Raw genomic sequence first — 22563 nt, forward strand, 5'->3', positions numbered from 1 at the left:
TGAAAGTTCTCTGGACCACATCTGTTCAGGTATACATATTAGTAAAGCAGTTTGCACAGTAAAAGTTGCATGTTATTTACTCTGACAAATGAGAGAATCGGTAATTTTGATAAACTCCTAACATCATAACACCAACTTAATAGTTTGTGAATCAATAATATAACATTCCCCCAATAGAAAGATCTTAAGAACTAACTTGCATTTTATGAAAGCAGATGGATCCATAAACAACATTACATAGCTGCTACCATTAAACAAAATAATTATTCCATAAATTAGTAAACCTATAAATTAAAGGTTTTGTATAAAATGTATTTTAGTAAGCTAATTCTTTGAATAGTTTTTCATCAGGGGTTGAAACACTTTAAAATAAATTGGTTAATATCTTTGTTGGTAAATGCCCATAGTGGAGGGAAAAATCATTGAACAAATGCAAGTTGCAACTGAAAAAATACAAACAATTTGGAGGATTGTGTGAAAACAAAAAGCTATTCAGCCTTTCAATACTTTCCCGTGATAGAATAAAATCACCACTTATCTCTATCATAGATACTTGATCCAAGATCCCTAAATTGCTTTGCCTTACACAATCAAGTTTTTAATTCTCATTTTACTGAGTTTCATTAGCTTTATGGTACAAGAATTCCAGAGCTTCAAAATGACTTGTTTTATTTTTGCAGAAATGCTATCTTCCCTTAACATGTGCCAAATTTTAAGATCAATGTTAAATGGGGGCTGATAGCCAAACTTGCTTCCATAACAGAAACAAACAATGATCTTCAGAGCTGCAAGACAAGGAAAAAAAAATGTTACACTGGTAGGTGAGACCAGAACTAGGGGACACAGCCTCAAGATTCAGGGGAGGTTTAAGATACAGGTGAGGAAAAACTATTTTTCCCAGAGTAGTGAATCTGTGGAATTCTCTATGCAGGGAAGTGGTTGAGGCTGTGTCATTAAACATATTTAAGATAAAATAAAAAATTAAAAAAAAACAAATTAAAAAAAAAATTAAACATATTTAAGGTTCAGTTAGATAGATTTTTACTAAAAAAGGAATGAACAAATATGGGAAAAGGCAGGTAGGTGGAGTTGAGTCGATGATCAGATCAGCCATGATCTTATTGAATGCCGGAGCAGGCTTGATGGGCCAGATGGCCTACTCGTTCTGTTATGTTCTTGCATATTTTTACTCTTAGATGCATATTTTGTTACAAAACTTTAATGATTATGAAGAAATGCAGGTAAATCATATTTATTCGTGGATGTAGTTTTTAAACTGTTCATATGTGTTAGTTTCAATAGCTTAAAAAAATACACATACCAAATGTTTTCTTTATAATTTAGCATATGGGGCATTGGGAGTTCAGATGAGAGGGTGGCACCAGGTGGTAAGTCCAAGTTCAGTACATCTGGAGCTTGGATAGGCGGGTGGCCAGGGCCGAGGCAAGAGTCTGCAGTTGGGGTGACAGGAGATACAGAGAGTGGGTGGCCTGCATTCCATCTACACTCCGCTAATTTCGCTGCCTGAAACACAGACACACTCAAGCGATTGCAAGTTACACATGCTAAAACTACCATTGTGAGAACAGGCTTATATAATTCTATAATTCCTGTATTACCAACAATGTTTCCGCAAGCTCCTCGTGGCTCGGTTTGGCCATCTTGGTATGTGGGCTAAGGCCTGAAACATCAGTTGTATATCTTGACCGCCTATGGACACTGCGAGATCTGCTGAGTTCCTCCAACCTTTCTTTATTTTTATTACGATCACAATGTCCGCAGACTTTTGGGTTTCACTCCACTTGCACACCCTGAAAAATGCCGTGCCTAGAAGAATATTGGAAAAAGCAACAGAAATTAGTTCAGGTCAAAAAGTATATCAAATGCCTCAAATGATTGATGCCCAAAATAACTGTCTCAAAATCAGTTTTGGTTTTTTTTCCAAACCCAAAGATGTGGTCTTTGTGCCAAGACCAGCATTCATTGCTCATCTTGCATTGTGTTTGGAATTTATCCTGCTGTGGACCTGGGAGAGCAGGGAGCAAAGAGACAGTGCTGCTCTGCAGGGTCCTGCTGCCTGGTTATGCTAACTGCTCCATACCTGCGTTAAACAGCATGGTAGAGGAGCAGACAGTTTTTTTTTAAAAACAGCGTGTTATCATGGAGGTTTACACCTAAGATGGTTGCACCTGTGCTGGGCAGCAGACTACAAGGAGTTGTAGACTCTGGGTGGGGGTGGGGGGGGGGTGCAGAATGGGAAGCAGCAGGCCCAGTACCAGAAACAGGGATAACGCTCTCTGTTGAGAAGGCTAGGGGGTGACCTTTCAGGATGGTAAGCATGGTGAGGGGTTCAGCAGCACCCACCCCTCCCCGCCTGACTTGTGGTCGAACCACTCGCACCAATCTGGGTCTGCCGAGAGTGCCTCATGGGAACCAGGTATCAAAACCAAGGTTTGAGAGAGCACAGGGGGCAAGAAGAGCTTCTGAAGGGCCTTGGACAATGAAATCTTTCTGACCATTTCGGAGGTTTGGATCTGGAGCTTGGGCTGCCAATGCACTGAACGAGAGTCTGTGCGGCTGCAGAGGCTGTGGGAGCACTGGAGGCGAATCCGCGGATGCCCAGTGTCTCTGAAGGGACTCTTTCTTTCCTTGCTCTTGTTGATAGAAGTGCATTTGGATTGTTAATGGCAACTCTGACTTGCTGCAGACAGGGAAAATTTGAATATATTACTTTTTTTTTGTACTATTACATTTTGAAATTGGCAGCATAGCAAGTCACTTATGAGGAGAGTTAATAATCATGTTGATAATTTCCAAGTTAAATATACTGCAGATTGAGTTGGGGTTCCTTCCTAATGTGGCATCAGATTACCATTACTCTTTTTCTCTTTGGCTTGGCTTCGCGGACGAAGATTTATGGAGGGGTAAATGTCCATGTCTGCTGCAGGCTCGTTGGTGACTGACAAGTCCAATGCGGGACAGGCAGGCACGGTTGCAAGGGAAAATTGGTTGGTTGGGGTTGGGTGTTGGGTTTTTCCTCCTTTGTCTTTTGTCAGTGAGGTGGATTCGGCGGTCTTCTTCAAAGGAGGTTGCTGCCCGCTGAACTGTAAGGCGCCAAGATGCACGGTTGGAGGCGACATCAGCCCACTGGCGGTGATCAATGTGGCAGGCACCAAAAGATTTCTTTAAGCAGTCCTTGTACCTCTTCTTTGATCCACTGTGATGATGGTAATCGTGGTTGCATTTGTTACGAGCAAGGTCTTAAGGATTATACTTTGTGTTTGATTATATTTGGCCGCCAGCAGGGGTGGCTGGCATGGAGCAGGAGATGGTATGAGAGATCTGTAATGGAGGCTTGCAGCTTCATGGCATGCCTCATGGGCTGTTTACATCAACTTTAAAGAACCAGTTCTCAAAGAACTCACACATACAAACACAAGATGAAACACCAACTATTTATTTATTTGAAATTAAATTCCCTATGGTCAGACTAAAGCACCCCTCAATAGTTCAGGCTTCTGTATACTTTATATAACCGTCTGCTGCTGCAGCCAGTATTCTTCCATCAGATAGTTTTGATGTACCACCAGAGTGTCCTGTGCCAAAAGAAATTATAAATGAAATTTGTATTTCACAAATGCTATTGTTGCACAGGCATAAAGGGGGTGCTTTGAGAATTATCCAATTGGCCTTACTCCTCCCCACTTTCCAAATAGTCCCATTAATTTAATCTTGATGAAGGGCTCAAGACTGAAATGTTGGTTATGTGTCTTTATCATAAAGTACACTGTTTGATCTGCTGAGTTTCTCCAGCATTGTGTTTTTACTCAATGATTGTAGTCTGGAGATGAAGAAATCAAGGAGCTAATTATCCAGTGGACTATTGAGTCCAGGTCTTGGAGTTTGCTGATCAATTTTGAGGGGACAATGGTGTTAAACGCTGAAGTGTAGCCAATAAAGAGCATCCTGATGTATGCATCTTTGTCCAGGGGTTCCAGGGCTTTGCGTAGCAACAATAAGATTACCATTTATTCTTCTAAACTCCAGTGAGTACAGAGCCAGTCTGTTCAACCTTTCATCAAAATACAATCCATCCATCACTGGGATCAACCAGTGAAGCTTTTCTAAACTGTCCTCAGCTGCTTCAGACTTCCCAAGATACTTCCTGATTCAATTCTAAATCTCAGCTAAGCCATCTACTGGAGGGATTATGCAGATACATGTTGGACAGCCTGTTAAAAGAAGCCTATTATTGTTGGAAATGATCAAGGTGAATTATTTTAACTTTTTCATTTGCTTTCCAATGACAAATTTAAAAGTAATATTGAATCCTGCAAAGTTAGCGCATTTTTTGGCAATCCTTTCAATAATATCTATAAAAATATTAACTATGAAGCACAAATGAAACAAACAAAGCTGCAGACAGCACTCAATGAAATGATTGAGAGTTGAAAAGGGACATTGTGACATTATTAGATCTGTTATTTCATGTCATCTGCTTGTCTGGTTAAAAATAATAGGCTTTTGTGTGAAGCAGCCAACTGCAAAATGAGCTCAAAGTCCAATTTTTATCACAATGTCAAAGCAAGAACAAACAAGCATTGGCAAGCATCTCAGAAAATTATTAACATCAACTGACAAAATTAGGAGTATGGGAATGGGAGGATTCTATTTACACCTTGAAAATGCTAAGTTAACTAAAAAAAATATTGCCAGGGTGCTGAATTATCCAGAGATAAAGCTGACGTCTCCAACTGATCCTTTGAGAGACTGGAGAATTGAGCATTGGGGAACATCTAGAATAAATAGTTTAAAGGTTAAAGATGGGTTAATCCCTATTTTATTCAGTAGTAGTAGCAATTGGTATTTTGATTTTAGTATTGTTTTATGAAAAAGCTGAAACTCTTCAGACTAGCATCCAAAAAAAAGCCACAATGAAATGTAGTTTGAAAGAAAATGGTCACTTATTTTGTGGGTATTGTCTTCTAAGAATGTGAAAGAATTGTAAAGGAACTTGATTTCAACCACGTTATCAGTTCAATTTCATTATAAGTGAATAAAGATAATATAAAGATAAGATCTCAAGTTGTGCTTTATATTTAAATAAAACAGGCAACTCAATGCATACTGAGGACATCCCTTGGTCTCATTCTCCAGAGGGAGAACAACCTTGGAAGGAAAACTGCTTAAAGATAATAATCTTTGGATGTCTTATGAGGAATGCAGGAGTTTTCACCCAGGGATATGGTTGGCCTTATACCCAGCTGTGAGGCAGCCATTCAGCACATTTTCCACCATGTATCACCACATGTGTAGAAGTTTGGCAAGGCTGCTGTCCTGCTTGCTTCGCCATGACATTTACATGATGGGTCCAGGACAGGTTCTCCAAGATGGTGGCATCCAGGAAATTAAAGTTGCTGATCCTCTCCACGTCTGATTTCCCCCCTCGAGTTGATCCATTTTCTTGCACTTTTGCAGTGTTTGTATCTGGAGCTAGTAAACAACTAATTTGACTTGAATTGTTCCTCAAAACACTGAATTTACTTAAAAGATTAGAATTTTGAAATTCATCCCCATATTAAGCATGTGCTAACTTATTAGTTATGTTTTGCATTTCTAATATGAAGGCCATACCCAGGTTATGAACACCTGATTTATGGATACTCATGCACTCGAGCATGCTTCCATAATATTATTCGATTCAAAAATCTAATGTACAAATATACATTTAATTCTGTGAACAGTAAATTATGTTCTCTCTTTCAATAATTAATCATAATAATCTTGTATGATTTTGATGTCATTAATTACAATAATTTGGAGACATGGTTACTATATCAAGTGATTTTCATGGTTTTCTATGGACAAAATTGATTATGGACATCTGCATGATCAGTGCTTATGTTTTATCTGAGGCCAACCTCTATCAGTCAGCGATGTGCTCTGAGTCAAAAAGAAGTCAGTCATTTATTTGAGCCTCAGTTCAATATCATCCATGATCCATATTTCTTCAGTGTGTTATACTCATTTTACTCCATTATACTCTTAGAGTTTAGAAATAATGTAAGCTGTTCACCACTTTCTCCTAAAGATAGAAATCAACACTTCATTTACAATTTGGTCTCACATCATTTGCCTTTGTGAGGTGAGGTTATGTTTTGCATTTCTAATATAGAGCAATCTTCCCCAAGAGGTGTTTGAGGAGATTGTGTTCGTCACCGATGACTCTCAAAAACTTCTACAGGTGTACCATAAAGAGCATTCTGGATAGTTGCATCACTGTCTAGTGTGGAGGTGCCAACACTCACGACAAGAAAAAACTCCAGAGGGTTGTTATCTTGGCCTGTGACATGATGAACCTCAATCCATTGAGGACATCTGCAAGAGGCAATATCTTAAGAAAGCAGCCTCTATTGTCGGACTCTGGCTTTAACTTACTCTTAATTTAGTCTATGTGTAGTCTGAGTCCAGCGCGTTCTTTGAATGAAGTGATAGGAGAAGGTATTCGGTTCAACAGTCAATTTATTACACAGCACAAGAATAAAACTTAACAGAGCTCTGGGTCAGTCTGTTAGTTCATAGGTCACCTGCCAGTGAGCTACTCCCCGAGACTGACCCCTATTGTCCAGTTGGTTCAGTTTATATAGGTCAACCTTATCATACAGAACAAAAGTTGGCTTCCTTTGCTAGATTTCATTATCATACAGAACAAAAGTTGTCTTCCTTTGCTAGATCTTTTTGCATAAGCGTTATCACAAGTCATCTCCTGTTTTGCAGATATCTGGGGTGTAGCACTCCCATGTTAATCCTCCTGGCCAGACTATCCCATTGTGTTGATCAGAAATTAATTCATCCCCAGATATCTCTAATCACCATTCTGTTCTTGTCCTGCCAATTTCTGCTGTTCTCTTTAACACCTCCTCCTGCCTTAATCTTCCTCCTAGACTTGTTTTCCATTCCCTTTGTTTCTTACAGGCCATTCTTTGTTCTGATCTGGCCTGTGTCTCCTGTGCTACTCACCACCTCATTTCGTTTGAGCATTCCTCCTAAATTGTTTTATGCATTTCCTCTCCCTGTATTTTGGAGAGACAATTTTGCTCAGCCAACTTTGCTCCCTGCTGTGATTGCCACTTAATCACATTCCTTTTTCCCTGAACCATGCAGTAAATATACACTTATTAATTAATCATTTATTTCTTACTGTTTTAACCCCTAGATTCCATGCAGTAAATATACACTTATTAATTAATCATTTATTTCATACTGTTTTAACCCCTAGATTCCAACACTATCCTCAAGGACCCAACCACCCAGGTCATGCTCTCTTCACTCTGCTACCATCGGGAGGTGGGGGGGGGGGGGGGGGCGGAGTAAAGGAGCCTAAAGATGAGCAGTCCATGGCACAAGAGGAGCTTCTTCCCTGCTGCCATCAGATTCCTGAATGATCAATGAAGCAAAAACTGCCTTACGTGTACTTTGACTTTCCGTGTACTATTTTGATTTATTTTTTTAAAGAGGTTCATACAAGTGTTTGCTCCGAGATGCTGCCATAAAACAATGAATTTCGTGCCTTGTTTGTGACAATGAATTCTGATTCTGTCTCGAGTGGGATGACAGGAAACTTTGTTGAAACATTCAATGGCATTAAAAAAAAGTACACTAGGGCATTTACAACTAGGACTAAATCTGCATTTGTTGAGACTTCAGTTGCATTGTAATGACCATTACTATTGTTTGAGAGATTACCCAAGTCAAGAGTGTTTTAGTAGCTCTATTTCTGTTATTTGACTTTAAATGCAGCAGCATGAAAAATATTGTCTTATCTTCAGCAATAAAATCTGTGTTGGAGGGAATGAGAATTCAGTTTAAACTTGACAGAACCAGGTTCTCTCAGCAACAGTTATGATGATGGGTAGCAGGTGAGATGAATGTGTTGGTTCTCTCAGGACATGCCATCAGACTTGGCCATTCATCTTGTATTTGTAAAGAGAGGAAATTACTTTGAGGCCAGACAGTAGCATAAAAGAGAGGATATGAAGCAAAGCAACAGGGTCATGTGTGAAATGATGAAAGCTGGCAGTTGGGTCAGAGGCAAATGCTGGTTGATCTGTTAGTGGAGTGTTGACTTGTCTCATTAAAGAATGTTTTGACGGTAGTTCTATCACTGTTGTTCTTCTTGGTAAGAAGCAATGAAAATGAACCTATGGATTACAATATGATTTCAACCAGACATGATGGAGCAGATGTTCCTATCACCATGCTGGTTATCCATCACAATGGCATTGCACAGAGAGGAGTCACGTGATGGAGTAGTGGCCGGACAGTGAACTCCAGCCCTCTCCAGAAAAGTCGGGAAAAACAAAGGAAAACACAAAGGCACAGAAATAAAAGTTACAGAAAAGTGAGTATAAAGGTGGAAAGAAGATGACGACAAAAAAAGAAAAATCGAAAGCAACGGTAAGAAGAGAGGAAGAGAAGACAAAGGAGGAAAAAGGTGAAGGCCTTACCTGTCCGAAGAGGCCCGCTGCGGAGAGAGAAACCCGCTCCCTCAGGTCGGTAAATAATGGACTACAAAAATGGCTCGCTGAGCCGAGTAAAAGTGCGCAACCGCGCATGCAAAAAAGCACACCGACGGGAGGGGGGACCAGCTGGGGAGTCGATCTCCACAGCCGGCAACGACAGCTGCAGAACACCTGCAGCAAGAAGAGACCACAGAAGACAATAGAAACAAGAAAGAAGAGAAGGAAAGGGCAACAAAGAAACAACAGATTGTCAACCCAGAGGAAGAAGAAGAGGAAGAGGAAGAGTACAGTGAAATAGAAGAAGAAAAGAAAGGCAAGGTAAAGGAGGTACTTTCTCTTATTAAAGGATACATGGAGTCATTTAAAGAATGGCAAACACAGGAATTTAAGGATTTAAGAAAAAGAATAAACAACACAGAAGAGAAAATGAATAAAATAGATATGACCTTAACAGAAATGGGAAAGAAAATGGACAAGATGGAAGAGCGGGCAGTAGCAGCAGAAATGGAGGTAGAAGACTTAAAAAAGAAATTGGAGGAATCTAATAAAAAAACTAAAGAGACACAAGAACTACTAGCTCAAAAAATAGATACAATGGAAAATTATAACAGAAGAAATAACATAAAGATAGTGGGCCTTAAGGAAGATGAAGAAGGCAAGAATATGAGGGAGTTTATAAAAGAGTGGATCCCTAAGACCCTAGGATGTCCAGAACTACAGCAAGAAATGGAAATAGAAAGGGCACATAGAGTATTGGCCTCTAAACCACAACCACAACAAAAACCAAGATCTATTGTAGTAAAATTCCTAAGATATACTACAAGAGAAAAGGTACTGGAGAAGACAATGGAAAAAGTAAGAGAGGGCAACAAACCACTGGAGTATAAAGGGCAAAAAATCTTCATTTATCCAGATATAAGTTTTGAACTCCTAAAGAAGAGAAAAGAGTTCAATACAGCAAAGGCGATTTTATGGAAGAAAGGGTATAAATTTATACTAAAGCATCCAGCGGTATTGAAAATATTTATTCCAGGACAACAAAACAGACTATTCTCGGATCCAGAAGAAGCACGAAAATTTGCAGAACAATTACAAAAATAGACTGAGGGATGAAGACGGGTAATGAGAGTAAAAATGATCACGATTGATATGTATGTGGGAAAAGACAAAAATAGACTGAGGGATGAAGACGGGTAATGAGAGTAAAAATGATCACGATTGATATGTATGCGGGTAAAGAGGTATAAGAGTGAATAGAGACAATGTGCATACGTGAATGTATCTATACTTAGAGGAAAATATAGATAGTATAGACAAGAATTAATAAGGGAAGGTAATGGAATAGAGAGAATAAGGAGGGAATTAAAAGAGTGACCTTTGTGACATATGAAAAGTGAAATCTTTTCTGGGGGGGGGCGGGGTGGGGGGAAATAGCGGTCACTGCAAAATCAGTTGACGCTTGCGAGTGGATTCGCAAATCCAAATGGAGAGGGGAGATGTGGTTGTCCGACAAGGGATAAAGGACAACTCAGGAGGGGAAGGGGAGATTGGGGATAAAGAAGATAGAAATAGGAGAATAAGGAAAATGTTGGATGTTGTAGGAATGTTGTCTTATAAAGAGTTGAAAATAAGAAAGCAGAAATGGAAAAGGAGGAAAGGTAATGATGGAAAAACGGAAAGAGAAGATAAACAAAATATAAAATGGCTACGCTGAACTATATGACTTTAAATATTAATGGAATACATAACCAAATTAAAAGGAAGAAACTACTAAATTTAAATGAATAAATGTATTCCATTAGAAAAAATAACATATAGGTTAAGAAATAATATTGAAATATTCGAACAAGTATGGGAGCCTTACATTAAATACAATAGCGAAAACCTACTGGGGACAAACATTACCTAAGTTGATGAAAGGAGAAGGAAAGAAAAGAATGGACTCAGTAGAATTTCTGGTGTATTTTTGTTGAATGACAACATTGTCTGACTGGCTTAATGCAACCTAGATTGTATACCTAAAATGGATGAGAGGTGGGGGGGGGTGGGGGGGTGGCTTGGGAGGTGGGGGGGGGGGGGAGAAAAAGTCACTGTATATGTGTGAAAAAGAAATAGTGTATATCATGGCTAATGTGATTTATGGTGTGAAAAATAAAAAATTTTTAAAAAATAAATAAATAAATAGAAATTTAAAAAATAACAATGGCATTGCACACAAACCAGTTGCTCAGATGAATTCTCGGCCCTCATTTGATTGAGGGGATGTATCCAACAATACGAGAGAATTAGAGTTCAGAAGAGAAAAGAGAAAAGGAAGATCGATGGAGTTTTTTTGTCCTGCACCAAGCCACGGAGCTTTAACTGGTTTTTAGACTGGTTTTTGCCAGGCTCATCTTCGTCAGAGAAAGAGAAGCAAAAGAGAGTTCCTGCAGATTCACTGGGTCTCCATGGATTCACCTCCAGCAGTCCCGCAGCATCTGCAGCCACACAGACTCCAGTCCAAACTATCAGCAGTCCGAGCTCCAGGTCCAAACCTCTGAATGATCAGGGGACTTCAGCACCCTTGCCACCCTCTTGCATCCCACTTCTGATGCCTGATACTCTTCAGCCAGTGTCAAGCCAGTCAAACAGCCTGGTGTGAATCCCTCGACTGAAGTCACCAGCAGCCCTCTGCTCATGTGGGTTCCCCCCTTCCGAGTTGCCAGCAGTATGTCACGTGTGTGTACTTCAACCACAAAGGGTCCTTGTCAAGGTTCATCCTCAGCAGCAGCGTGACACAAGACCCTCTGTTTTATTGGCTGTTCCCCGGCATGCACACAAACCCAATCAGACATCAAGAACTACTGGAAGGACATTAACTCAATGAAAGACTCACTTTGGTCTGTCTGAAACCTGCTAATCTTTCATCACAGGGAACAGTCGGTGCAGGAATGCTGCCAACTGGCACATTCCAGGCTGCAGGAGTACACGCTGAGGGAACTGCTGGCGTTGCCAATGCAAGTGCGCTCTGGTGAAGGACCATGGTCGAGAGTCCTCCTGTTACTGTGCATTGAGGGGAGGACCCACGTACAACAGTGGAGTCTATCCACACGGTGATGACAATGGCTGCTGGACAGAAATGAATATAACAATGTCCAGTGATGGAAAGCTATGCATAAAAAACTAAGGGTGGAAAAAGTCTTTGAAAGGATTTCTGGTTGCTTTTTTAAAAATAATTTATTGGGAATAGAGTCTATTTTTTTAAAATGCAAGTTTGTGATCACACGTCAGCTTCTTTCGCCACCTCATATTAAACAGAGGTTCAATTCGAACGACATTTACAAAGCGGACCCAGCTTTACCTTACCCTCAATTTAGTTTATGTGTCGTCTGAGTCCATCCAGCGTGCTCGTTGAATGAAGTGATAGGAGAAGGTATTCGGTTCAACAATCAGTTTATTATACAGCACAAGAATAAAACTTAACAGAGCTCTGGGTCAGTCATAGGGGATAAGGCTGGAAAGGGATACTGATGGTAGTGATCAGCCATGATCTGTAAAATGGCGGAGCTGGCTCGACGGGCCGAAGGGTGTACTCCAGCTCCTATTGTCTATTAAGACTGACCCCTATTGTCCAGTCTGCTCAGTTTATATAGATCCAAATTACCATACAGAACAAAAGTTGGCTTTCTTTGCTAGATTTCTTACATAAAGTATATCACCAGCAATTTCCTTATTCTACAGTTTATCTCGAGTGTAGATCTCTTATCTTAAATCTTCCAGATCAGACCATCCTATTGTTTTGAACAGAAATCAATTCCTGCCCCAGATATTTCCAATCATCGTTCAGTTCCTGTCTGGCCAATTTCTGCTGTTCTCTTTAACACCTCCTCCTGCCTTAATCTTCCTCCTAGACTGGTTTTCTATTCCCTTTGTTTCTTGCAGGCCATTCTTTGTTCTGGTCTGGCCTGTGTCTCCTGTGCTACTCACCACCTCCTTCAGTTTGAGCATTCCTCCTAAATCGTTTTATGCATTTCCTCTCCCTGTATTTGGGAGCAGACAATTTTGCTCAGCTAACTTTGCTCCATGCTGTGATTGCCACTTAATCACATTATACTTTTCCCTTAACCATGAAGTAAATATAAAAATTGTTACATAGCCCTCTATTCCGTGATATTTTAGCCCCTAGATTCCAACAAGCCCTAAACTTGATCGTCTGTTCTGGAAACGTCCACCTCGTGCTTTTAAACACACTTTAACATTTACTGTGCGATCATTTTGTTGTTGTTTGTCCTTAACAGTTGTTTTCCTTGGTTCAGACGCTTAAAAAGCTATTGTTATCCCCACTCGGGCGGACCGGAAGTGCACTGTCGGAACGGGGGGGGGGGGAAATCGTCGGACCGGAAGTGCACTGTCTGAACGGGGACCGTCGGACCGGAAGTGCACTGTCGGAACGGGCCCGTCGGACCGGAAGTGCACTGTCGGAACGGGGACCATCGGGCCGGAAGTAGCGGGAGTGGGAGCGCGGGTGTGAGTTGTTCTTGTTTCGGATTTACTTCAACAGGGAGAACGGAGTTGGTTGTCGGTGAGACATCGAATTCTCCTCAGGGAGATAGAGCGAGTGGCCGGGAGTGACGGGTTCACCGTTGTCCTCATTATAACCCACCCCCCCGCTCGATCGTCCCTTCTAAACCACTTACCGCTTCTCTCCCCACATCCACTCATCTCCCCTTCTCTCCCCCCTCCCCTTCTCTCTCCCCATCTCACCCTTCTCTCCCCATCTCACTCTTCTCTCCCCACATCCACCCATCTCCCCTTCTCTCTCCCCCCTCCCCTTCTCTCTCCCCAACTCACCCTTCTCTCCCCCTCCCCTTCTCTCTCCCCATCTCACCCTTCTCTCCCCATCTCACTCTTCTCTCCCCACATCCACCCATCTCCCCTTCTCTCTCCCCATCCCCTTCTCTCTCCCCATCCCCTTCTCTCTCCCCATCTCACCCTTCTCTCCCCATCTCACCCTTCTCTCCCCATCTCACCCTTCTCTCCCCATCTCACCCTTCTCTCCCCATCTCACCCTTCTCTCCCCATCTCACTCTTCTCTCCCCTCATCTCACCCTTCTCTCCCCACATCCACCCATCTCCCCTTCTCTCCCCCCTTCTCCCTTCTCTCCCCATCTCCCCCCATCTCCCCTTCTCTCCCCCATCTCCCCTTCTCTCTCCCCATCTCCCCTTCTCTCCCCCATCTCCCCTTCTCTCCCCACATCCACCCATCTCACCCTTCTTTCCCGCACTCCCCTTCTCTCCTCATTTCCACCCATCTCCCCTTCTCTTCCCCACACCCCATCACCTCTCCCTATTGCCCTCTCTGCACCCCTCCCTCCACCCCAATCCTTCTACCTTTATTCCCTGCCACTTTTATCCTACACCCCCATCTCTCCTCCTCCATCTCCCCAATCCCTCCACATCCCTGTTTTCCCTCCACAAACTGTCTCTTCCCATCTCCACATGCCCTCTCCCACTTGCTGCTTAATCCCCTTTTCTCATCTTCCCCTTTGATTTGTTATATTTGGAGATGTTAAGCCTGTATTTTATTGAATTATGAAAAAGATAATTTCTTTGAAAGATGCAGCATTTTTAAGGATGTTTTTAGTGTCCTGAGCATTGACACCTCTGTACCTGATAGTGATGCATCCAGCTGAAATACTCTCCATGCTACACCTGTAGAAGTTTTCTAGAGTCTTCAGTGACATGCTGAATCTCCTCAAACTCTTCACAAAGTGCAGCTGCTGGTGAGCCTTCTTCATGATTACATTGATATGGAGGCTCCAGGACAAATCCTTGGAGCTAAATCTTGCCCCCTCAGCACTTGAATGAAAAGTGGCAAATGAAATAGAATGTTTCAACTATGTTGAAATGTTGAATGTTTCAACCATGCAGTTTGGTAGGAAAAAATAAACAGGTATGTTGTAGACGGTGGTGAAGAAGGCAAGTCCAATACTAGCATTCATTTCAAGAGGTATAGAATACAAGAGCAGGATGTGATGTTGAGACTTTATAAGGCACTGATGAAAGTTCATTTGAATTATTGTGAGCAGTTTTGGGCTTCTCATTTAAGAAAAGATGTGCTGGTGTTGGAGAGGGTTCAAAGTAGGATGACTAGGAAGATCCTGGGAATGAAAGAGTTATCAGATGAGGAATGTTTGACAGTCTTCGCCTGTACTTGTTGGAATTTTGGAGAATGGTGGGGGGATCTCATTGAAACATTTCAAATGTTGGTAGGCATGGACAGAGTAGATGTAGAAAGGTTGTTTCTAATGGTGGCAGAGTCTGGGACCAGAGGCCATAACCTCAGGATTGAAGGGCGTCACTGAGAACAGAGATGCAAAAGAATTTCTTCAGCCAGAGGGTGGTAAATTTGTGGAATTTGTTGCCACAGGTGGTTGTGGAGGCCAGGTGTATTTAAGACAGAGATTGATTAGTTCTTAACTAACCAGTGCATCAAAGGTTATGGGGCAGTGGGGCTGAGTGGGGAAATGGATCAGCTCATAATTAAATGGCGGGGCAGACTCAGTGGGCTGAAGAGCCTATTTCTGCTCCTATGTCTTATGGTAGTGATACAGCAAGGTAAATTAATGTCTCTCCCCCTCTTTTAAGAACACAGGTCAAAATCATGTCAACTATGGAAATGAATCAAGAACTGGCCAAAAAGTTGTTCTTTGAAGGGGGCACTCTCATCCTTCTTGGAGTTCCTGAAGGCACTGAATTTGGCATTGATTATAACTGTTGGCAAGTGGGCCCAAAATTTAAAGGAGTAAAGATGATCCCACCAGGAATCCACTTCATGCATTGTAGTGCTGTGAATGGCAGAGGTGGTCAGGTCACAGGGCCGCGCACTGGTTGTTTTTTTCATATTAAGCAGCGCGATATTCTCGTGAAGCGATGGGACAAGAAAGAGGAAGAAATCATTGTGGTTGAGGTCTCGGAAGAAGAGTTGGATCGGATAAGAGAGAATCTGACTGAACTTGACAATTCCTTGGGGCCATATCCATATGAAACGATGAAAAGATGGGTCTCCTTAACCAATCTAATTACTGATCCAATGGTTCAGAGTCTGCAGCCAGAAAGTGGAAAAATAAGTGCTTTTTCTGAAGTTCAACCAGAACTCATAATGCCACACACAAAAGATCGAGCAGAGCAGAATCTATTGCCTTACGATACATTGTGCAAAAGCTACAAGGAGGGTTTAGCTCGGCTGCCCAAAATGAAGATTAAGGCTGGCACAGAAATCAGATTCTCAAAGATCCCAAGTCAGAAGTACCCAGAGGGGGCATCTCCTGCTGAAATAACAAAATATAACATGGACTTCAGTTATGCTCTGGAAACTGTAATAAACCAGCGATACTCATCAAACCCAAAAGATATACTTGGTGAGTACTTTATTAAATGCATAAGATGCTTGTTGAAATGATATGGGGTACAGTTTAAATTTATAAGTTGAGGAACTTTTGATATTGCAATTGAGTTAGCTGTGAGAGGACTGATAAAACTAATGACTTCCTCTCTGTGTTGTGTGAAAGATATTGAAGTACAGAACAGTAGAGTTGGATAAGAGAAAAGTTGGACTTTGGTCTTGTGGTGGGATCCCAGTTTATTTCAAGGAAACTAATGGAATGAATAGTGGCTTCCTTCTACTATTTTGGTCCACGTTGAAATTGTTGGGCTTCATCTGAATCCAGTTGTTGCATGAATGAATCTGCTCTGTTTGCAGTCTTGGTTTGTCGGATAAAATAAATATACAGATTAGCCATCATTAATTAGAACATAGAAGAGTACGGTGCAAAAATAGGTCCATTTCACCCATGTGTCTGTGTCGAACATGATGCCCCAGTTAAACTAAAATCTGGCGGCTTGCACATTCCCGACATGTTCTTACGTCATGTAGACACCTCTTACATGCTACCATTGTACTTGCTTCTACCACTCCTGGCAACCTATTTCAGACATCTACCGCTGTGTTTAAAGAAAAATCCTGTTCAGCCTCTCTCCTTTAAACTCCTCCTCCACCACTTTAACTATGTCCTCTACCATGTGATATTTTAACTCAAGAAAAAAGATTCTGGCTATCATAAAGTTTACCCCTCAGCCTCCGACATTCCAGAAAAAAACAACCCAACATGGTCCAACCTCTCCTTCTGGCTCATACTCTCTAATCCAAGTAACATTTTGGTTAATCTCTTTTGGAACCTTTCCAAAATCTCCACATCCTTTCTGTCATGGGATGACCAGAATTGGAAACAATACTCCAATTATGGTTGAACCAATCCTTCCCATCTCTACCCTCCAGCCAATTTCAAATCCAAACTATCATTTCACAGTGGATCCCATGCGTCTGTATCTTCTGTTTCAGCCTCCCATGAGGGACTTTCGAATAACCTTGGGTTCAACACTGAATTTTAACAATTTTGGATGATGAGCTTTTTGAATTTGTGTCAGAATTAGCCAGACTTGGATGAACAGCAGGGAAAATACGAACGTACAAATTAGCAACAGGATTAGACCACTTGGATCCTCAAATCTACTCTGCCAAAGGTTGTATCTGATCTCATTTTTGCTGGAACTCCACATTTCTCCCAACCACTGATAGCTTTCCATCCCCTTGCTTATCAAGAATTACATATCAGATGTGCTGGAGAAACTCAACAGGTCAAACAGTGTACTTTATATAGCAAATTCAAATAACATTTCGGACGGCTCAAACCTGAACATTTGGCTATGTATTTTTATTTTTGCTATATAAAGTACACTGTTTAACCTGGTGAGTTTCTTCAGTGTGGTGTTTTTACTTTAATCATAGTGTCTGAAGGCGTTTGTGTTTTACTTTGGTCAGATGCATCCTCTTTCATGTGAGACATTAAACAGAAGTCGTGTCTGTCAGAATGATCCCATGACAAGCTTCTAGCTACTGGGTATTGCATTTCCTCTGTTACAACATTGGCCATATTTTAGAAATATCGTACAACTCCGATTATTTGAAATTGAATTTTTCTAAATCCTCATTTATCCAAAAATGTATTTTTTTAATTTGGATAAATGGGGATATCTGAAATAAATCAGAAATCTTCATTAATCTGAAACCTTTTTGGAGCAGAACTGATCTCAAAGGTTGAAAAAAAATTCACTCGACATGAAATTAGAATGACAGTTGTCCTCGTTTCAGGTCACTCCCTCCCCTCTCTCTCTTTCCATTTCTTCTTTACCGTCCCCTATTGACTTTTTTCTCCAACTCCATCTCAAACCGTATACCACTGTCTTCCAGCCGCAAATGGTCAGAAGAATCCTTTGTTATGGCATCATCAAGGAGAGCGGCCACCCAGGCAGGAGTGGGGCCTCGGGTTCAGTAGTGTTCGCTCCTCTCTCCTTCTCTCCCACCCTCCTTGGCACATCGGATGCTGACTCCGAATCCTCCCCAAGGCCTACTTCCCTGGTGTGCATGTGCGGTTGGCCTAGGGGAGGATTCAGAGTTGGGACACTGGTGTCAGGAGCTCCAGTGACTAGGGAAACAGGAGCCTGCCAACTCGCCAGAGAGCACTCCATGGGCCCCCTGAAGACTCCCCAGAGATCAGCAGTATCAGTGGATTCATGTCGGTGATCGGCGGTGGCCGTTGGATTAGTCTCGGTGATCAGTGGTGGAGGTTGGGTTCATCTCAGGGATCGGTGGCACGCCAGCATTTTATTTGGTGCACATTAAACATTAATGCTTAATGAAGCCTTCCCATTGTTGCTTGTTATTGTTTAAACATTGATACAAGTGGTTTGCTGTTGTTACAGGCTGTTTTTTAAAAAATGACCAGTTTTCTGGGGGGAAAAAAAGGTTTATCTGAAATAGGCCTAGTCCTGACCATTTCAGATAATCGGAGTTGTACTGTACTACCTTGACTGCAAAGAGTTCTAGGATGACCCAAGGTTGTGAAAATTACTGTGAAATTACAAGCCCGGTGATGTATTTTCAATGAACCCAGTGGAAAATTGCCACAAAAGCTTTGCATCGTGAGGCTATCTTTTTGTCACGTGGTGGTTGCTTCTGGATTATTGCTTAAAATCATTCAAATAACGAAGGAACTCACACTGGCAAATTTAGTTGTGTGATGTAATATGAAAGACGTTGTAAATAAATTTGCCTAATACGATTTATGTTAGTGATGCTCCATGAATTGTTTTGTGTTTTTAATGTCATGAACATAGATTTTCTTGTTTATTTGCAGGGGAATTGCAGTTTTCTTTTGTGTGCTTCCTGATTGGTAATGTCTATGATGCATTTGAGCACTGGAAAGAGCTACTTCGTCTGCTTTGTCACTCAGAAGAAGCTGTGACAAAACGAAAGGAACTGTATTCTGCCCTCATATCTGTCCTCTATCACCAACTCAATGAAATTCCTTCCGACTTCTTTGTGGATATTGTCTCCGAGGATAACTTCCTAACAACCACACTGCAGGTAGTTGATTTAAAACCTATTTACAAAGGTTTAAAAAAAAATTGAAATTTGTCATTCAAACTTGTATTTCAGGATTTCCCATTCAGAGGTGTCATTTGTGATTTTAACAAAATTATAACAATTATACTGGATTAAAATTATAACTGTGTTCTCAAACTTTGACAATGGCTCTTTGGGGGATTCATAAATGTAATGCCCGTTAATTTTAATTGATTATCAATATAAATATTTTTGCTGCTTCTGTCCTGTTCGCTATTCAGTTGCAGCACTCAAATATGATTTAGTTGTAGTTCGTAACAACTGCTGCCAAGATTCACCTCATCCCTCTTCCAGTGGCAACTTCATTATTTCTTGGTCATATCTTTTCCATTGTGTTTTGCTCTCAATGTATCTCTAAGTAAAAGCTTATTTGTAGAAAATTCTGGTACATCTTTGAGATCTATTTTCTTTGGAGGAGCTGTGGCTATGAATTTAGCAGATTTTTCAAATCCTTTTTATTGATCCCATTGTGAACCTTGAATCAGATATTAGCTTATGACGTTAAGGCTACTCAAAGTGTACAGGCCAATGCAGCAGATGTCGAGTTGACTCCCACATAAACGGCTTCTCGTCTGGGAAAAAGACTACGAGCATTGATATTGTGTTTGACTCTCATGATCTAATTACTATCAGGAGGTCATCCTCAGCTTCCTCCAATCCAGGAAAATAAAGCTCCAGCCTATCCTACCTCTCCAGTTTTCTGAGACTCTTTTCATCTTAACAACACCCTTCCTATAGCTGGGAAACTAGACTGGGCACAATTCTTCAAGGATAATCTCACCAATGGCAAAGACCAGGAGGAATCTGAATGAGTTAGAACTTGAGTTATGCACAATCTAACTTCATGATTTAGTATTATGACCAAGGAATTGACATTATGTAAATTTATATTTGGGCAGAATGTGTTTGAGTGGCGACGGCCTTTGTAATCACGGTCGATGTATCGTTTTAAAAGCATGTTGATTTTAAATCATCCCTTTGTCCTTTGACTTCAAATTTCTTGGTTTTATTTTAGGAATTCTTCTCTTACTCGTGCGGCCCAACTGTGGACAAAGCTCTACAAAAGCGTGTCGAAAAATTTAAAGGTCATTTAACCAAAAAGTTCAAATGGGACTTTGATGAAGAACCTGATGATTGTGCCCCAGTAATAGTTGAGTTACCTGAAGGTGTCAACCTGGACTGATTTACCCAGTTAAACAAATTACTGATTTAAGTTTGTAAATTCTTTAGTCATTTGAAACTTGAGTTTTGTGTATATAACAAATGTAAAAGCATGAAAAAATTAAAAAAGACACTTTTAAATAATATTGAAAGTTAAAAGCTGAGTATGTAAATTTTGTGTATTAAATCATTAAATCTAACTTGTTCTTTTAATAATATCCAAATGACAGTCAAGTTTATTACCATCTGATTGCATTCCATTAGTACAACCTGATGAAACAGCATCCTCCAGGCCTCAGTGAAAAACATGCAGACACACATCAGACATAACACACATAGGCAAACAATGCATATTGCAGAACAAATATTGATAAATACATATTAATAAATATTGTTGCATAAATATGAGAGTCTTGGATGGTTAATGTGAGCAGTTTCTTTGGTCATTCAGCATTTTCATGGCCAGTGGGAAGAAGCTGTTTTTCAGCTTGATGATGCTGGCTCCTGTATCTCTTTCCTGACAGATTATAATGTGCAGAACTATAACTAGCTGATTTTTTTTTTTTTTACAGCATCCTATCTTAATCATTCATTTTAACAGTTCCAATGCAGCATTTCATTTCTATGGTATTTAGAGTAGAATTATTTTCGGATCCTGTGTCAAGGAGCTTTGTGTTTGCTGTGTTCCACTGCAATGCAGCATTGATGCCTTTTAAGTGAAGTATTTGAAAAAGAGCATTTTGAACATAAATTGAACTGACAAGATGGTTAATGAATTTAATTCTCACTTCACTTAGAATGTAGCTAAGGAATAATCTGTCAGTTCAAGAAAAGGCATTTCTTATCACACGGAGAACCAAAACTTGATTTCAGAGGTTTCTATTTCAGTGATGGATGCAGATGTCGACAGAATACAAAAAGCAACAAAATTTGAACCATGCCCTTCAGTCAGCAAGAAAACTTTTCATTCAATCCTCCTGTGCTTTAATTCAACTCTGCGAGCAAATGTTAGGGGACTTGCTTCTCAAATTTAAAAAATTTAGCACTCTTGGGCTTCATGCCCGTCATTTGTCACAAAATGTATCTGATAGCCATTTGCCCTGATGGATTATTAGCAAGATTAGTTTTTCTTTTGACTTGTTTGCCAGAATTTATTAATTATCCTTAATGTGCATTAGGCGATGTTTACAGATTATTGGAAATCGGCTTTCCAATTGATGAGGAATATCAGTGGTACTCTTGTGAAGTTTTGAATAATTTCTTATCACCAAAAATAACTGAGATTCCCGATTCCTTTATAATGCCTTTTGTGCCTGACTGACATTTAGTATGACCTCAAAAAAGACACAAAGAGTTATACTTGGAGGTGTTAGTAAATTATTCTCCGATGAGTTGGTGGAATTGAACTCTGATAGGAAAAGCAATAAAAAGGTGAGGAAGCTTGAATACATTTGCACATAGTTTTAGTGTCAGCTTTGTTTATTGGGTATTACCCTACTAGTAAGGTCAGCTCAATTTCAAAGTCCAGTGAATTGACCATCCTATTGATTTTTCATGTATCATTTTGGCAGTGATGGCAGAGGCAGGAACTCTCACAACCTTCATGAATGATCTTGACAAGCACTGTATTGCTAAGACATACCACGTGCTGAAAACGATGTCAGTATGGAGGAGAGCTTGATCGGTGTGCTAATAGTTGGCTGAGGACTTGTTTCCTTGCTGCGTGATTCTGTCTCACTCTGCCTCAATTTAAAATGCTTTTGTCTTTCATGCATTTTAGACACTCTTGATATTCTCATTTGAACCTCACTTCATAATTTCCTGTCCTATACCATATTTTAAAAAAAATCTACCCCTCAAAAATTAAACCGAGATGAGGCCATATAACCATTTACGGAGCGGAAACAGGCCATGTTGTCCTTTCAAGTCCACACCGGTTCACTGATTTTGTGCGCCCTCTTCAGGCATTGGTGATTTTAAGTGTAGTGTATCTTTGAGAATTTTAACATCTATCCCCCAATTCAAAAGATTTTTTAAAATTACAACAGCTGAAATATCTTGGAATATTGACAAGTGACAGAAGAACCAGCATCCATTACATTTTTAGAACAATTTATAGTGCTGACTTTAGATTTTATTTCCATTTATACTTGTCAAAAATTCAATAAATGCTCACTCAAAGGATGTAAAGAATGCGTGTGTTTTCTTCCCCAGCTTGGGTTGAGCTCACTTGGGAAAGTAAACCAGACATTCCCAGCTTCCTCAATTTGCATTGGCATCTTCTTTTGCCAGTAGCCATTATTGTGGTGACATCTTCTCTTGTCTGAAATACCACAAAGTCGGATCACCTCTTGATCTGTTTCCCAGAAAGTGCAA

The 22563-nt window shown here is 40.6% G+C and overlaps 1 protein-coding gene and 1 long non-coding RNA gene across 7 annotated transcripts; one reads left to right on the forward strand and one right to left on the reverse strand.

Moving 5' to 3' along the window:
* Positions 1-668: 668 nt before the first annotated feature.
* On the reverse strand, positions 669-12851 carry LOC138737424 (uncharacterized). 2 transcript variants are annotated; one of them, XR_011340901.1, is made up of 4 exons: positions 12765-12851; positions 1620-1827; positions 1322-1451; positions 669-785 (listed from the first exon to the last, which is right to left on the reverse strand). It is a non-coding gene; the product is annotated as an uncharacterized lncRNA (long non-coding RNA). The 2 variants fall into 2 exon arrangements; XR_011340900.1 differs by having other exon boundaries at positions 12753-12840.
* Positions 12852-12987: 136 nt separating this feature from the next.
* aar2 (AAR2 splicing factor) lies at positions 12988-20558 on the forward strand. 5 transcript variants are annotated; one of them, XM_069884049.1, is made up of 5 exons: positions 12988-13083; positions 14179-14284; positions 15150-15922; positions 18758-18987; positions 20042-20558. In XM_069884049.1, the coding sequence occupies exons 3-5, from the start codon at positions 15166-15168 to the stop codon at positions 20207-20209; spliced, it is 1155 nt and encodes a 384-aa protein (XP_069740150.1). In that variant the 5' UTR covers positions 12988-13083; positions 14179-14284; positions 15150-15165; the 3' UTR covers positions 20210-20558. The 5 variants fall into 5 exon arrangements, with proteins under 5 accessions (XP_069740150.1, XP_069740152.1, XP_069740149.1 ...); XM_069884051.1 differs by having other exon boundaries at positions 15157-15922; XM_069884050.1 differs by having other exon boundaries at positions 13013-13028.
* The last annotated feature ends 2005 nt before the right edge of the window (positions 20559-22563 follow it).

Source organism: Narcine bancroftii, chromosome 6 (genome assembly GCF_036971445.1).
Source record: "Narcine bancroftii isolate sNarBan1 chromosome 6, sNarBan1.hap1, whole genome shotgun sequence".
Lineage (NCBI taxonomy): Eukaryota > Metazoa > Chordata > Chondrichthyes > Torpediniformes > Narcinidae > Narcine > Narcine bancroftii.